Raw genomic sequence first — 18,262 nt, forward strand, 5'->3', positions numbered from 1 at the left:
AGGCTCTTTACACTCTCACATAACACCAGAACCAGGGGACATCCACTAAAATTGAGTGTTGGGAGGGTTAGGGCAGACAAAAGAAAATATTTCTTTACTTAGCATGTGGTTGGTCTGTGGAACTCCCCACCACAGGATGTGGTGACAGCATCTGGCCTAGATGCCTTTAAAAGGGGATTGGACAAGTTTCTGGAGGAAAAATTCATTACAGGTTACAAGCCATGATGTGTATGTACAACCTCCTGATTTTAGAAATGGGCTATGTCAGAATGCCAGATGCAAGGGAGGGCACCAGGATGCAGGTCTCTTGATATCTGATGTGCTCCCTGGGGCATTTGGTGGGCTGCTGTGAGATACAGGAAGCTGGACTAGATGGCCTATGGCCTGATCCAGTGGAGCTGTTCTTATTTTCTTGGGCCACTTCTGAGTAAACTAGCTGATATAAGTCTTGCATATGGTGAAATGAAAGTGATTTCTATTTTCTTTTTACTGGCTTCTATAATAATATATAAATGTTTATTCTTGATTTAGCTGAATCTTCAAAAGAAGCACCCTCTGTTTCTGCCACAAATGCCAATAGAAGAAATTATCCAGATGTTTCACATGATTCTGATCTAATTGCCAGGTAATTTCTAAAACTCTCCTGTGTGTATTTTTCAAGTTTTAATTCAGCCATGTATGTGTTCTCTTTTTTTAAGCAGTGTCAGAAGTCTCACCTAACATAGGGGTACACCAGTTTTTCTCGTTGAAAGTAAGGGCAGATCAAAGTGTGTGTTCTGCATTTTCATTTGACTTGGCCCTATTCTTAGGATAAGCAGCATCAGCACATTTTATAGTATACCATATTTTTAGTATAGTATATTTTAACAGTATTTAGTATAGCATATTTAGTACAGTATATTTTTGTAGTGTACCCTATACACATTATATAGTATAGGTGTTGATTGAATAGTTTTGCTTTATAATCAATAACCGAACACAAAAACTGGGAAAGTAATTGTACAGATTTATCAATTAATTTTGAGAGGCAAGCTAGATATGATTTGGGAGCTCTGTATCTGGAACTTCTGATGTCTTTTTCTTTTCCCAAAAGTGGCTGCAGGTATCCTGAGCCAGGTCAGAGTCATGGTATAGTAAGTAGAGGGTAACCTTTTTTCCTCCACATCCTTAAAAGCTGCTGTTTGCCCCAATTGTGTGTCTAAATGTTTTTCCAAAGGGGGGCTGAGATTTAGGAAAATGGTATGAAGGGGAAAGGAGTTAAAAGAAAGATACCCCTTCACACACCATACTATGGATCAGGGGCTGGAACAGCTTTTTTTTTCTTTTTCTTTTTTTAATTGTAAAGGAAAAGACTTTGGGAGTTCCAGACATAAGTTATGTGTTTCGCCCTCAGTTCCAAATTCAGGCGCAGGGTTGCTTAAAGAGTTCAAGTCTGCAAGATTTAGATATATTTGGTCACAATTTTTAAATGTAACTAACAAGATCTTGTGTGTGTATGTTGCTTTTTAGCGTGGAGGGTTCAACTTTTGCACCGTCTCATCAGATTCTGCCTGCTAGCCGCACTCACCATCAGCCTTATTCGTCTGCTCCAGGTAATAACATAGAACTGATAGAGCAGGCTTTTTATCTGTTTGCATCATTGTTTTAAGTCTCAGGCTCTCTGCACACAGTGTTGCATGTGGAATGTGGAGGGTGATGGTATCTTCCCCTCTTATTCTGAAGAATGATATGCATGATCATAAAAACTAATTCATCACAAAATTGACTACATTGCAAAGAGTAACACAGAAAAATAACAGCATTTTTTTTGTTCATTGAAAATTAGTTGTGTCAGTGAACATTACCCCCAATGTTAAAATACAGGTGCAGCCTATTTATCCACGGATTTTTTATCTTTTTTATCACAAATTTTTTGTGATATGTAACATTTTGTAGTTATGGCTCCATCTTTTTCTAATGATAAACTTTTTTAAAAAAAAGTAGAAAGAATTGTCTGCATCTCAACTCTCATTAGCAGTTATTTTCATTTAACAAGATTTTACCTGAATAATACAGTATAAAGGTATAGAAGTACATTCTTTGTTCCTTTGCTGCAAAAGATGCATTCAGGATATAACTAATATGTGTGGCTTCTTTTAAATTCACATCAGCAGTAGAGATAACTTTATGATTCTTCAGGTTTGATATGGTAACTAAAGTTTAGATCCATTTTATTTGTTTGTATTACATTTCGGAAGAATTGACCTTTATGTTGCATTGTCTTGAATTCTTTTAGGCAGTATTAGAAGATCTACATCTTTGTCTTATATGGATGGATATGTAGGGACGTGGCCCAAAGAGAAGAGGTAAGCCCTTTGTCCGTTAAGGCTATATTGACAATGAAGTAGCATGTCACTTAATATTGCTCTGTGATGCGAGAATATCATGCTTTGATGTTCTGAGGCATAATATTCTGATATGAACTGAGCCAGGAGGCCTGATATGAACTGAGCCAGGAGGCCTGGCTCAGTTGGTAAAGCTGCTGCCTTGTATGCCTGAAGATCTGAGGCTGCCAGTTCGAAACAACCGGAAGTACCTGAGAACTGACGATACGCTGATATACTGATGAGCTGACCCTAGGTGGCAGAAAGGAGTTGCCGTCAAGTGGAGCCTGGGAGGCGAAGGGCCAAGGAGGTCAGACCAGGAAGGAATCCAGCTGGAACAAGGAGTTCTATGAAAGACTAGAACTATTCAATTGTAAAAATCCCTACGGGGGTTTAGAACAGCCTGCCTATGTAAACCGCCTTGGGTTAAAGTCTGAGGAGAAATCTGACAACCAAAGAAAGGCGGTATATAAATAACTGTATAAATAAAATAAATATTTAATTTTGTTTTTGACTGCTGGCAGAAAAATCGTTTACAGAAAAATCATTTAGAAGCAACCAAAATATGAATTTAAATTACATGGGAAAGTGTGACAATAAGATTAGAGTTCCTGTCCTCTCTCCCACTACCACACACAGATTCAAATGCATACCAAGGCCTGTTCATAAGTTTCACTTGCACAAGTCATATACCTGTCTTTTGCAGAAGATAAATCAACCTAGTAGCATCTTCACAGACAGACATACAGGTGTGTCCCAGTATCCATGGGGGCTCAGTTCCATAATCCCCGGGTTCTGGCATGGGGGTTCCATTAACTGAAACCACGGATACCAGGGAATGCCCCACTCCAGAGGCGTGGGGAGCAGAGAGCTCCCCTCACCTTTGGAGTGTCCTCTGAGCCCAGCAGAGGCTGCGCACGTCTGTCTGTGTCTCTGCTGGGCTCAGACTGAGCCTTAGAGTAGAAAAACTGTCACTTCCAGTTTTAGCACAAAACCGGAATTTACTTTTTTCTACTCTAAGGCTCAGTCCGAGTCCAACACAGGCCATGAATGGATGTGTGTAGCCTCTATTGGGCTCAGAGGAGTCTCTGGAGACGCACGTGAGGGAGCCCACAGACCTGATCCGCAGATAAATGAATCCCCAGGTACGGGATCCATGGATATGGAGGTCCCCCTGTATATGTAAGGAGGCCCTATATATGATAACAATGTGCAAACCTGGGAATCATTCTTGCACCCCATCATGTGTAGTAAACCTTCATGTTTGGGCCTTGTATGAACTGACACATGGCTTATCACTAAACGTACAAGATCTACACTACCTGCCTTCCTTGGCATAGTGCCAGTTTCTCAACTACTATAGTTTTTGTAGGCAAGATTATGGATGTTCTGTACCATTTGAGATCCTGTCTTTGTGGCTCCAATTAAGTGCAGAATCTTCCTTTCTGCCTTATTTATATGCTCCTTTTGCCTGTTCCCAAGAGAGCACTTGCTTTGGAAGGAATTTTCACTTTTTACTTATGAAATTATATGCTTATTATTAACAAAAATCCTATAAATTCTTGAGTTCAGTTGTTGATCTTGTCTGCCAGACAAATCAGCATAGGGAATAGACTAATCATTGGATATAAGTGAAAACATTTACATTATGGGTCCGAACTTTTCATCCACAGATTTTGTATCCATGGATTAGACTCAACACGGGTTCCCCAACCTGGGTTGAAGACTGAACTGGATCCTCTGGATGTGACCAGAGGTATTCTCTGGTTGCTCTGGAGGGTGTTCTGAGGCATGGTGAGATCACGCACGGCCTCCCCATGTCTCAGAACACCTGTGGGACCCATCTAAAATGCATTTCTGGTTTTTCAGAAAACCAGAAGTACACCTTAAGCTCCTCCCACAGGCATTCTGAGATGGGAGGAGGCTGTGTGCAACCTTCCCATGTCTCAGAACACCTGCCAAACGGTACAGGTGGGCCCGCTCCCATGGATCCTGTTATCCATGGATTTTGGCATCCACAGGGGTTCTGGGAACAGAACCCCCACATATGATAAGGTCAGACTGTATTATTAGGACTAAGTTAAATGGTATGGGACCATTTTTTGCAAACACTTTTATAAGCAGTCACAAGCACCCTTTCTTGCAATTATTTTTCAGGGACTGTAACTAAAGAAGGGTGAAAGTATTCACCTATTAAAAGTGAGGGTAATATTGTGAGCTGGAATCACACACATGACCGGTCCAGAAAGCATAGCCCTAACTCTTGTTTGATTCATTTGCCTTCAGTGTCATCATCAGGTAGCCATATCTGGCAGGCTGTGTAGTCCTTTTGTGGCCTCATGATCTCTCATTGGTTTGGGATCATGTAGTAAAGCAGGAAGAAGCCCTGGCTAAGGGGAGAAGGACAATAAAGCAACACCAGATCTCAGAAACAAACAGATGCAAAAAAGAAGCAAGCAGTCGTTAAATGTAGGGAGTCTGGGGGGCAATGTTTCTGGGGAGGCAGAAGCACTGCTATGTTGCAAATCCTAAAATAGTCAAGCATTTGCTAAAATACTGGTGATGCACATTTTCAGCATTTTGCTACAAGTGTTTTGAAGTTAGCATTAATGTTAGAGAGTAAAGAAGGCAATGATTCAATTTTAATATTAAATTGTTGGAATAATTTTTAATATTAAATATGGGTTTGGTTTTTTAAGGCTTTCTCAATTTGATTCCTTTTTAGATCTTCAGTGCATGGAGTTTCATTTGACATTTCTTTTGATAAAGAGGATAGCATCCATATGACTACTCCAAGCAGAGGAATTACTAGATCTCTTAGTAATGAAGGTCTTGTGCAAAATACTAACCGCATGCCCAGACATATTAAAAAGAACCTATCCTTCAAGCCTGTGAATGGAGAAGAGGAAAGTGGAGATATTGAAGAAGAGAAGGATGTAGAACTTCACAGTGATCTAGAGCACAACAGCAATCAAAGAAATGCCAACCAAGTCAGCCCATACAACCTCCCAAATGGAGCACTGCAAAACCGTTTGGCTACCGATGAGTTTGGCAATCAAATTGAGATGCCGAGCATTGAGCAGGCTTTGCAGATTATTCATGATACTGAGAAATCTCCCAGTGTTACTCAGCTGGAACAAATTACAAATGGGTTTTTCCTTCATGGCAAGGAGATGAGCATCTTGAATTCAAACATTAAACCTGATCAGAGTAGTCCTGATATTATTGCAGACACAAAAGGTGCCATCAGTCCTGTGACTGATAATACAGAAGTGGATACTGGCATACATGTCCCATCAGACATTCCAGAGACTCTGGATGAGGATTCTACACTGAGGGATTATACTGTAAGCCTGGACTCTGACATGGAAGAACCGTCTCGATTTCTGCATGAATATGATAGCAGAGGTGTCAGTCAGAAGGAGCAGTTGAGTCCTTGTCCGAGCTCAATCAGTGCCAAATCGCAAGCAGGCAGTAGTGCTTCTTCAAGTTCAGGAGTTAAAATGACCAGCTTTGCAGAGCAGAAATTTAAGAAATTGAATCACACAGACAGCAGAAGTAGTGGAAGCAGTTCTCAGAAAACAACCCCAGAAGGCTCTGAGCTGAACATTCCTCACATGGTTTCTTGGGCTCAAATACCTGAAGAGTCTCCTCTCCCTCAGGGAAGAGACACTACACAGTTACTGGCCTCTGAAATGGTGCAATTGAAGATGAAACTAGAAGAGAAAAGGCGAGCAATTGAAGCCCAGAAGAAGAAGGTTGAGGCCGCTTTCACTAAGCAAAGACAAAAAATGGGAAGAACAGCGTTCCTTAATGTTGTGAAGAAGAAAAGTGATGGAATTTCACCACTTAGAGAAGAGGCAGCTGGAGCAGAAGATGAGAAAGTGTTCACTGACAGCAATAGGCTGAAGGAAAAAGAAACTCAAAAGTCAGGGGAACAACTGAACAAGACTTCAGAGGTAATCAAATCAAGCACTGAAAATCCCCAGGCCAGATGGCCGAGGTCCCCAAACACTCCACTTGATCCCGAAAAGACATGTAATTTGGTAAGTCCTTCTGAAGAGAACTTAAATGAAGGTGACCTTTTGGAATATACAAAATCTATTGAGAAGCTCAATTCTTCTCTACATTTCCTGCAGCAGGAAATGCAACGCCTGTCACTTCAGCAAGAGATGCTAATGCAGATGAGGGAGCAGCAGGCTTGGGTTATTTCACCGCCTCAGCCTTCCCCTCAGAAACAATTTCGGGAGCTTAAGTCTTCACTGAGGCCTACTGGCTCATCATCTCCTGTTGCCTCATTTTCATTGGAGTCTACTCGTCCTTCCCACCCGTCCCCACAGTCATCTTCTAGGAAGAATTCCTCTCTCCCCAGCAAAATACAAAGGACTCCTAGGCCAAATGAATTGAAAATAACACCTTTAAATCGCACTTTGACAGCTCCACGATCTGTGGATAGTCTTCCTCGTTTGAGAAGATTTTCTCCAAGTCAGGTTCCAATTCAGACCAGATCATTTGTTTGTTTTGGAGATGATGGTGAGCAAGTGTGTGAACCTCAGCTGAGGGGAAACCTTCTGAAAGAGGTCAAAGATGCTACAGAGGAGCCTAGCAAACAAGAAGCAAGTGGAAAAGAGAGAGACCAAAAAACTACTGAAGAAATAATTGAGGAAAAACCAGAGGAACAACAGATTGCACCTCTGAAATCTGTAGTGTCTGAAGTGCTATCGCAGCCCATTGCTGAAACTGTCTGCCTTACTCCAAGTGAGGAGCTGCTGAATCCACCCAAAACTACTAACCTCATAGAAGTTTCCCTCTCAGATCTGAAGCCATCAGAAAAGTCAGAAGAGCCCACTGAAAAATCAGAGGGTGAGAGTGACAGAGAACAATTGGAAGATGACCAAAAACTGTGTTGTGGATTCTTTTTCAAGGTAAGTGAATGAGTCCATTGTGCAATGTGACAACTTTACTAAAATAGGTAACATAAAAATTATATTTAAGAGTTATATATAAGAGTTTTCAGCAGCTGTGTTGAAAATTGGTATATAACTTTATTGTTATTATCTTTTGGTCTCTGTTATTGTTTAAACGAAACACTGCAGCAAAAGATAATTGTTATTATCTTTGCTAAGCTGTTTTTTAAAAATAATTTTTCAGGAAAATTAGTGCCCAGATTCTTTTGGAAAAGAGAAAATACAGGCGTGCCCCCATATCTGCGGGGGATCCTTTCCAGGGGCCCCTAGCAGATACCAGATCCGTGGATATGGGGGCCTGCCTGTACTCATTTAAGAATTTCTTTTCCCAACATTTAAGGTTCCAGCTGTCTGGCATCATGATAGAGCTAAAATGGATCCTTTTGCCTCTTTGAAAATATGCTGCAGATTGTGGCCACAGTCCTGCACCAAGTTAGATGCACCTCCCCACAGTCCATTTCCTGTCATCAGTTTCCCTTCATCTGGGCTCTAGTTCTGGAAATGAGCTTGGCTTGCAGAAAAGCCCCTGGAGGAAGCGCTGTGGGACACTAAGTGGCAGGTGGAGATTTGTTCTGCATTCCTTGCCATGTACTCCCCGCCTCCTGCTTTTCTGAGGGATAGAGCTGCTAACTCATTCTCTCCCTATTGTGGCACTATAAGAAATGAGGGTAGGTTTTCAAGCAGGAATGGTGTGAAGCAGTGGTTCACAAACTTCTGTTCAGAAGTTGGGAACCACGTAAGTATTTGCAGGGGTGGTGTGCAGTCTTGGTACTGCAGTGATCACACTGCTACCACATTCAAGGGGGGTAGCTCCCTTTTTAACTGGGGGGTAGCTCTGGCCATCTGGAGGGTGCAGGGGGCTCACAGCCCCCTCTGTGGGCCTCCCTGCTGCTCAGAACGACACTTGCTGTGATCATGACCCACTTGCGGGTTCATGATCACAAACCAGAAGTAGGTTGCAATTGCAGCAAAGAGCCTTCCTGAGCAGCAGGGAGGCCTGCAGAGGGGCTGCAAATCCTCTCCTGCACCCTCCAGATGACTGGTGCTACCCTGAGGTCCTTGGATCATGGAGTGTCGCCACTGCAGTCATTTTTTGGCCTTTCGCACACAAACATGGAAACAGCACAAGACAATGTGTGGGGTAGATGTACTTTTTGTCCATAAAGGATTGCAATGTAGGATGTAGAATTGGCACACAAGAGTAACTCCTGAGGGGTACTAAAACTATAGCGCAACTGTCTCATTGATTAAACAGGTCTATGCATATTTTGTTGTCTTAAAAGTTAGACCTCTCTTAGGTATATTGGGGTGCTAAATCCAAAAATGGCATAGGTTTTGCTCTATTGGCTCTAGTTTGGGGTTACAGCATAAGCACCTTATATGCAGATTCAAGCAGCTTCCTCGTGAGGAAGCCATGGTGTCTGCTTCCTTACAAGGAAGCTGTTTGAATCAGCCATGGGAGTTTGGGTGAGGGTATTGGTAAGGCCATTGGGGAATGTGAACCCCGCACCAGCAGCAAGGTGTGCCCTGACAAGTTTAGTCCCTTGTCATTCTAGCCTCCTATTTTAGCTCAAATTGTAATACTGTGAGATGAAACGTGTTGAAAATCGCTGCTTTAAGCTTTCTTCTCCTTGATTTGAGAATAAAGCATTCTATTGATCCCAGCTCTCTTGAGCAGAATGGTTGCCTTTTGGATAAAGTCTACTAACAATTGTTAAGCATCACTTAACTTATTCCTTTCTTTAAATATTGCTACTAGGATGATCAAAAGGCTGAAGATGATATGGCAGTGAAACGGGCAGCACTATTAGAGAAGCGATTGAGAAGGGAAAGAGAAACATTACTTAGAAAGCAGCAGCTGGAAGCTGAGATGGAACATAAGAAAGAAGAAACAAAGTAAGATTTCCTGCAACTAGTCATGCTGAGATGCAGCTGAATCTTTAACTCACCTGTCAGAATTTCAGTTGCTCTAGAAGTCATCCTTCTCATCTGACTGCAGTGTTTCCCATTTTCAGTTCCATATAGCATTTAAAATGTTCTACTAACATGATAAAAAGGTCAGTTTGAGTGCAAGAGCAATATTCCAACAGTTCTGGAAAACAGTGTTTTTTGTGCATATAAATAGAATTAAAAATATGGTGGCTAAACAGTGGCAGTAGAATAGTGACTAAATCAGAACTACATTGTTTACGCCCTTAATAGGACAATAGCTTTTGAACTACAAGTGCATTCTGAAAAAAAAAAAATAAGCCATTACCTTAAGCAGTTTTTTCATTCCTGTTTTATTCAGTCATTCATTCATTACACATGTTCCACTCTTCCTTTGAATCTCTCTGCCTATGTAAATAGGTTTGTATGTACCTATGTACATAGGTTTTGCTATGTAACAGAAAACCTCAATACTCCAAAATATTTGTTTTTAAGGAGGGCATTACATTTTTCTTTTCTAGGATTATATGAAGAAGCACAATAAATCATTGATTGTCACCGACATAGTACTAAATTTTTCTTGGCAGATGTATTGTGATATCAGCTAGTCAAAATGGTACTGATACGTTAAGCAGGCAGCTTTATGAATTTTTGAACCTATAGAACTATGCCAGTCTTTTGCTAGTTGTCCCATGAACCTTAATTTAAGCATGCCAAACTAAATCCAGTTCATTATGCTAATATTTGAAAATTGGGTAAGCGTTGGCAGTGTAACAAGTACACTGCAAACAAACAACTTCAAGTAATTACATTCTTTTGTTGGCAAGAGGCCATGTTTTTACTAATAGTGACTTGAATTCCCAAGGAGGAAGTCTGAAGAAGAACGTCAGAAGAAGGAAGATGAAAGAGCACGACGAGAGTTCATTAAGCAAGAATATATGAGGCGAAAGCAGTTGAAACTTATGGAAGAAATGGATATTGTCATAAAGCCGCGCTCCCTTTCATCCAAGCAAAAAAAGCCACGCCCAAAATCCATACATCGGGATCATGTTGAGTCACCAAAAACTCCAATCAAAGGTCCTCCAGGTAACAAATATGGGGAAGAGTCTGTTTCTGCTAAAACTCTTGACTTGCAGTACCGAGTAACTGAAATATGAGGTGCAGCTTCTTCTAGGGTCTGTTGTTCTGGAAACTTAATACACAGTAAGACCCCTCAATGCTTCACTTATAAATTAATTTTATAATTAGTCTGCTTATGTGATTTTTCTTTATTGGCTAAAATATAGATAATACATGCATAGAACCTGTAAAGATGAAACTTTTTTTAAAGGAACTTTCTGTTCGTTCTATTGAACAGATGCTGTGTTCTGTATCTGCTGTCTTTTAAAGTTCAACGTTGTGTTTATCTAGATTCACAGCTTTATTATGTTTTTCCCCCCTAGTGTCCAGTCTGTCCTTGGCATCACTAAACACAGGAGACAATGACAGTGTGCAGTCAGGCAAGAGAACACCAAGGTAAACTTTTGGTTACAATTCCTATTTGACTAAACTTATTTGGTTGGAGCCTAAGAATTATTTGAGTGAACTGAGGATGTTCTGTTGCACAAGAGGAGAAGGATCGATTTTTGCCAATTCCCTCCTCAGCCACCTGTGTGCTTCCCTATCTGCTTGTGAGAGCTGAATTCTTCGTTACCATATGGCATTCATCTTAAGGGCTTTCAGCATAAAATGTTATTCATTTTAACATTGCAAAGTGTTATTGTTAATATCATTATATAGCACCATCTATGTACGTAGTACTTTATACAAGAGATTGGCAAGTTGTTTTTAAAACTTTTTAGGTCTGAGTCAGTGGAAGGATTCTTGTCTCCGAGTCGCTGTGGTAGTCGTAATGGGGAAAAGGATTGGGAAAATGCATCTACAACCTCTTCAGTGGCTTCTGCTACAGAATACACCGGTTGGTATTATAACTGTAGTTTGAAGGAGTTGGCTTGGAAATCCTTACATCGTCTTGCTTAAAAATACTCCAATCTCTTCCTGTTCAGTCTCTTCCTGTGTGCACAGGTTTGGGATTTCAACAGGCAATCTGGGAGGACTCTTTTTCCAGTTTATTCTTAGCTCTCTTTTCCCCTTCACCATCTGCTCTCAGCTTGGTATGGATCATTCAGACCTTTCACAATATGCCTAGCCATAATTTCTGTTGTCAGAGCCATCAATGCTTTCTCCAGCAGCTGTGTGCACCCAACAGTGCTGCTGACAGTGTGTTTTCACTTAACCTGTTTATCCCAAGTAACTACATAAGTTTTTCCTTCCCTTTAATGCATGGGTCTCCAAACCCTGGCCTGGAGGCCAGATGCAGCCCATAGTGAGCCTCTGTCTGGCCCATGGCCAGCCACTGGTCCCCTGTGAACCTCTGATCCACTCAACCAAACACGACTGGAGCTGTGCTCTGATTGTGTCTGGAGGGTGTTCTGAGAGCCAGGGAGACTGTGCACAGCCTTCCTGGCCCTCAGAACACCTTCTAAAGACCTAAAAACATCACTTCCTGGTTTTTCAAAAAAACTGGAAGTAACTTTTTGTGCTCTCTAAAGACCATAGAAGGTTTCTGAGGGTCAGGGAGGCCTCCCCAACCCTCAGAACACACTCCAGGTGTTTCCTGTGATGTGTTAGTTCTGAGGTATTTGCTCCTGTATATTTAAGTAAGTTGCTTGGGATGTGGGGAATGGAAGTCCATTTAAGTATGTGCTTTATTTCTGTGGTGTGTGTGGGAGCTTAGAGAAATCCTGTAAATTTGAGCCCATTTGTTCATTCATCTAAGTTTCATCTCTAATGTATTTATTTGAATTTTATATTTAAATTTTTTTTTCTGGCCCTTGACACTGTGCCAGATATTTGATGCGGCCCTCTGGCCAAAAAGTTTGGAGACCCCTACTTTAATGCATATTCCGGGATTGCTACCCATTTGTACCACTTCCTTTTTTGCATGTTCATAGTGGGGATGACCATTTTTGACTTTTATTTCAGACCGTTAGATGTCTGAAGTCCAACAGGCATCAAGGTATCTAATACCTAGAATATTTTCAGGAGCTTCAGTTAGAACAAGAAATTGGGGAGTTTTGATTTTTCCTTGTGCAGAAGACCCTTTGGGTTCAAGTTTAAGGATTATAATCCTAAGAATCATTGCTAAGAAACAAATCCCATTGAAAATGGTGCTTACTTCCAAGTAACCATGTTCAAGTTCCTAGTGCACAAAGAAATGTAGCAAACTTCTGTATTTTTCTGTTGAGATCAAATGATTTTTTAATTACATTTCTAAGGCTGAAAACTTATACCATGGGCCCTTGGAATCCACAGGGGATCCATTCCAGGACCCCCAGTGGATACAGAATTCTATAGATAATGAAATCCATGGGGAAGGGGGAAGACTTGCTTATGTGATCCTATGAGAAAACATTAACAACTCAATCCTAACCAATTTGCCAACCAACTTGCTGATGCAGCCACGATGCAGCCCTAAAGAAAAAGGAAAAAACATTCCCATACTTTGGGGAGGCCTTTGTGGCTGTTGTCCTCACCCCACCGCAGGATTCAGTGCATGCCCTGTTGGCATGGCTGCATCAGCGCTGGAAAGTTAGTTAGGATTGGTCTCTGAATGAACTAAAGTACATGAAAAGAAAGCAGCCGAAACAGCACTCTTGAAATGATGCTCTGAATTGTTATGTGCAGTAACACTTATGGGTTGATGGGCTTTTCTGAATCACATTGACTTGGCTTGATTTTGTTTTCTATAGGACCAAAGCTCTTCAAGGAACCCAGTGCAAAATCCAACAAGCATATAATACAGAATGCTCTGGCTCATTGTTGCTTGGCTGGAAAAGTAAATGAGGGTCAGAAGAATAGAATATTGGAGGTAAGATTAACTTTTATTCTAAAAATAAAGGAAAACAAGAGGAAATGTGCATCTAAATCTGAAGCTGCAGGATTTGATGGAAATTTGATGAGGAACAATGGCTACATAGATTCTGCTATATTTCACCAGTGTCCAGTAGAAGGCCTGTCATAACATGAATAGATGGGATAGCTGTCCCTAGACCCAATACAGAGGTGGTCCTGGGCTTTCACCTGCCCAAGGCCACCTCCGACTTTGCAACCCCCCCCAACCCAGAAGTAATTGCAGTGATGTCATCATCACCGCAGTTACTTCTGCGCAGCTGCCTCCTCTCTTCCCCCTTTGAAAAAAAGGAGAAGGAAGGAGGCACCCCACGCTGCAACAGAACCTTTCATGCCACTTCTAAGTGGCATGAAGGGTTCCATCAGAGCATTTTGGGGCCACAACAAGCAGGGCCCAGCACAGAGATGAGTGCTGCTTCCAGTGGCCCCAGAGTGCTCCGCTAGAGCCTTTCATGCTACTTAGAAGCAGTGCGAAAGACTCCATTGCAACCAGGGAAGTGATGCGCATCTCGTCCAAAATCGAAGGAGAGGGCAGCCTAGAGAGGCAGCACGCCTGAAGCTGTGAGCAACTCCTGGCACGCTGACTCTCTAGGACAGGGGTCTCCAAACTTTTTGGCCAGAGGGCCGCATCAAATGTCTGGCACAGTTTTGAGGGCCGGAAAAAAAATTTAAATATAAAATTTAAATAAATAAATTAGAGATGGAACTTAGATGAGTGAATAAATGAATGAATGGGCTTAGTCATTCCACCTCTCTGGCCCTTAGAACACCCTCCAGATGCAACCAGAGCAAAGTTTCAGTCATGTTCGGCAAAGTGGGCCTGGGGAACAAGAGGCTGGCCACGGGCTGGATAGAGGCTCACCGCGGGCTGCATCTGGCCCCAGGGCCGGGGTTTGGAGACCCCTTCTTTAGGACATCCTTTCCTCTGTTATAAAGGAGGAGAGGTGGTGCAGTCCAGTGCTAAATCGCTGCCAGGGAGAGGGCAGTTCACTGCCTCCCCAGCAGTGATTCTGGGCCGCCCCCTCCATTGGGAGAAGGGTTTAAAAAAAAATTTTTTTTTAAACGAAAGAAGTCTGCAAAGCTGCTGGCTTTTCTCGCTTTAAAAAAAAAAAAGACAAATGGGCAGTCACATGGGCAAGGCTGGCGGTGGCAACCCCAGAGGGGCACTACCCAGGGCCTTTGTCCCTCTTGCCCCCCTTTAGGTCTGCCACTGACACAATACTCAGGATAATTCCCAGAGAGAGGGTTACCAGCAAGAAACCGCTGACCTGATTGGAATGGCAGATGCAGGACATGTACCCTCTGGGTTGGGAAGGGTACTGACTAGGTTAGAGGCACATTGTGAGTGTTGTGCTTTGTTTTTCACCTGCCAATGCTCCTTCTCAGGAGAATGATGCACCAGGTCTGAAACAACGTGTGAAGTGTTGCACCTCTCCTACAGCTGTAAATAGAGAGGATGACCTTGAAGGATCTCTAAGGTGGAGTCAGTTCCACATTGAAACAGCAATGCATGTTCATACTATATGATGCAATTCCTATATCACAATTATGCAGATTGTCAGTGTCCTCTGTTATGAAAATGACAGGCAAATTATCACATTTTCAGAGTACCATGCTTTATTCCACAAGATTAGGCCCTAGAAGCACTGAGAAATTACAGAGGAATGACTTCTGTTTGAAACACATTAACCCACTTTTGTCCGGGCCAGAGGCATACACATTTGGTCCCTGTTGCGTTTATGCTACGTTGGGCAGAAATGGCTTAAAATTTGAGTTTAAGTACATTGTGGCCTGCTCTGAATAAGCCATCAGGATTAGGTTTCTAGTTTGTACATGACAATTAAACCAAACCTCCCGACTTCAGATTGTCAGGTTTTGGGCATCCCAGGCTTGAGATTGTTATTAGCCAGGATGTGGCAAGAGGTCCTGATATCTGGGCCTGGTGTGAAGCAATCAGCAAGGCAGCACAGCTGATGCAATCAACTATGCCTGCTGCAGGTGGGAGTCACGTGACTCTGGGAAGATGTGTGCAGAGTCACGTAGGCTATGGAGCAATGCACCACTGGACAGCCAATCAGAGTGGGTCACAAGACTGTCTTGTGACTATGAGGTCGCCCTACTCTGATTGGCTGGCCCCGGTATATATGGGGGCAAGCACAGACTCCAGGTGTGGGTTGTTGTGCTGGAGTTTCTGCGAGTTGTGCTGCTGGTTTGTGTACTGATTTGGACAGCCTTCTCGTGACTGTGACCTGCTGTATCCCTGACTTCTGGACCATTTGACTGACTACTCTTCTGCCTGCTCCTTTTACCAATACATGCTTCTGCAACAAACAAGCCTGTGTCTGCTTCTTTGGCTCTGTTTGGGATCGCCTGCTTCTTTTGCTATCTCCCTATGCTCCCGTGCCACTCTGCTATCAGGAAAGCAAGGGCTATCCTCCCCTGCTGACCTGACACAGATGATCTGCTGAGCTGTGATTTACCAAGTGAAGATTCCTTTGTGCACATGATGAGTGGGCTTGGCATTCCTTCAGATCACATTTCCAGTTCAACAAATCAGTATTAGTTGGCTTGTATGAAGCGGACCACTGACCAACGCATTCAAGATGTATCTATCTTTTTATGTTTTCCTTGGTACCCTGTAAGAGTTGTGCACACATGCACATATGTCACTCTATGAATGAATATTCAAAAATTGATAGCCACTGAATGTGTGAACAAATGCTCTTGAAAAGCAATGTGTTTGGGAACTAAGAAAGCTGTGGTGGTAGATCTGTGATGACCTGTTCACCCATGCAAGGCACTGCAGACTTCCAGTGATGACCATGACTGTGAAAAGCAACCTATGATTTTACTACATTCTCAAGAACATAGTTTTGTGTAATCACAATTTAAGTAAAAGCCTAGCATTTCTCCTTAAATGGTCCACAAATTGCATTGTAATTCTTGCATGCCATGACGCAATCTTTCTCTTCTTTCCCTCCTTGAAGGAAATGGAGAAATCGGATGCCAACAACTTTCTCATCCTCTTTCGGGACTCAGGTTGCCAATTTCGTTCTTTATATACATACTGCCCTGAAACGGAAGAAATCAGCAAATTGACTGGGATAGGCCCTAAGTCCATCAGCAAGAAAATGATTGAGGGTCTCTATAAGTACAATTCTGACAGGAAGCAATTCAGCCACATACCTGCTAAAACACTTTCTGCCAGTGTGGACGCAATTACTATTCATAGCCATTTGTGGCAGAGCAAGAGACCAGTAACACCGAAAAAACTCTTACCGGCAAAGTCCTAATATAACTTGGGAAGGATATCTTGCTGCAGACAAACTTGCACTTCATTTTTGCTGCCTATTAGAAAATAGATCCTTATTTGCCAACCAGACTTCTTTGAACTCTGAAGACCAAGCTCTGTTGACAGGCACAACTGGAATGTAAACACAGTATTGAAGACTTACTGAAAACTGACACAAGTGATTTACGCATTCATGTGCTCATGAAAGATTGAGTCACAAGTGGAGATGGGTATGTGCTTACACACAGTTAATGGGGTTTGTTTCCTCTCTATTTTAAAAACACTGAATGTTTGAAATCTTTAGTGACTGAAATTAAATTTTTTTACATTTATTGCCTTATACATTGGTGTGTTATCCTGGAATTTGCTTTTGCTCTTTATATCTTTACTGAAGAAAGGTTTAGTCTTGATTTACCACACTATTAAATTTTTAGCATCCTGCAGATAACAAAAGACTCTTTGCAATGAAATGGGGTTATCCATTCATTTGGCTTTCATTCATTCAAAGCATAGGAAAAGTTCTTGGCAGAGAATTGATAGGATTAAGTGTCTCTAATGCATCCTAAATTTTGGCAAGGAAATGTGATTTTTTGAAATATTTCTAATTGTAGAAATTTAGCTTCTTTGCAGAACAAGGACAACAAAGAAGCTAATTCTCTACAATTAGAAATATTATATTTCAAAATACACCATGGCCCTGATCCAGAGATCTGTGTATGCAGTGGTGCTTTTTTGCCTTTTCCCACCCCTTTGTCTCCTGAACAGGAGTCCATTTGCAGCTCATCCCAGACCATTGCTGAAACACCAGCTTGGGATCCAGCATAGGAATGCCATTTGGTCATGGGCATGAGAGGAAGCAAGTAAAATTGCATCACAAAACATGTGCAAGTCCAATCACCCATGTAAGGTGTCTCTTGGGATCAAGGCCCACGTGCTACTTTCATTTTGAAATTATCAGGAAAATGGTATTAACCATGTTACTTCTAGACATTTGGGCAAGTCCTTTTTGAGAACAAAAAAAAGACATGTCTACAATAGAAAAGCTATTCTGATAGGCCACCAGAATAGCACACAGGAAGGACCAAAGTAAATTTTCTTCTAAGACTTGGAAGTAGAGGTGTTTGAAAACAGTGTTATTTATTTTACTCAGAAGTAAGCCCGTAGTGTTCAGTAAGACTTAGGCTGTAATCCTATCTTACTGGAAACAAACATCTCTGCTTGGAAGATATGGATTTAGTCTTGTTTAATATAAATAATTGTATTGGTTAGGATACATAACATCTTGAATGTATTCAAACCAAGAATGGCAAAGTTCCACAAACTTAGCAATGTAGCTGTTTTCAAAACACTTGTTCGGGCATAATTTTCAGTATTTACAAAGGGCTGCATGTCTGATTATATTAGAAAGATTGTTTCTGCTTTATTTTTATAAAGAATCCCATTCAGTATAGCAAGCACTGTTCCAGTTGATGAAAAAGTTCAAACTTGAAACATACCTTTGTGTTTGTGATTTTCTTCTTTGACATACACCAGAGGACTTTGTTTGGGGAGGTGGGGGGGGTGGGAGGGGAGCCAGGTGGAACCTCATTCTCAGGAAAAGACTTGAATTATTGCTAAATCTGTTCTGTTTCAGTATTGTGACAAGTGTTGGAACGTAAAGACAGTATTGAATTACCTGTCTGAAGTATGTACTTTTTATTATGTGTCCTAAGGAGGAGTATTTAAAATTTCGCACATTTCTCCGATAGTACTGCTTGATT

The 18,262-nt window shown here is 41.7% G+C and overlaps 1 protein-coding gene across 4 annotated transcripts in view; it reads left to right on the plus strand.

Annotated features, from left to right (window-relative positions):
* Window positions 1–18,044, plus strand: part of CAMSAP2 (calmodulin regulated spectrin associated protein family member 2) — a 106,451-nt gene extending 88,407 nt beyond the window's left edge. For all 4 annotated transcript variants that reach the window (XM_066624802.1, XM_066624799.1, XM_066624800.1 and 1 more), the window contains 10 exons: window positions 532–625; window positions 1,510–1,592; window positions 2,276–2,345; window positions 5,089–7,288; window positions 9,090–9,226; window positions 10,125–10,345; window positions 10,702–10,774; window positions 11,101–11,216; window positions 13,051–13,169; window positions 16,198–18,044. In XM_066624802.1, the coding sequence (XP_066480899.1) occupies window positions 532–625; window positions 1,510–1,592; window positions 2,276–2,345; window positions 5,089–7,288; window positions 9,090–9,226; window positions 10,125–10,345; window positions 10,702–10,774; window positions 11,101–11,216; window positions 13,051–13,169; window positions 16,198–16,503 (3,419 nt within the window). In that variant the 3' untranslated portion in view covers window positions 16,504–18,044. The remainder of the gene's footprint in view (window positions 1–531; window positions 626–1,509; window positions 1,593–2,275; window positions 2,346–5,088; window positions 7,289–9,089; window positions 9,227–10,124; window positions 10,346–10,701; window positions 10,775–11,100; window positions 11,217–13,050; window positions 13,170–16,197) is intronic.
* The last annotated feature ends 218 nt before the right edge of the window (window positions 18,045–18,262 follow it).

This window comes from Tiliqua scincoides, chromosome 4 (assembly GCF_035046505.1).
Source record: "Tiliqua scincoides isolate rTilSci1 chromosome 4, rTilSci1.hap2, whole genome shotgun sequence".
Classification (NCBI taxonomy): Eukaryota; Metazoa; Chordata; class Lepidosauria; order Squamata; family Scincidae; genus Tiliqua; species Tiliqua scincoides.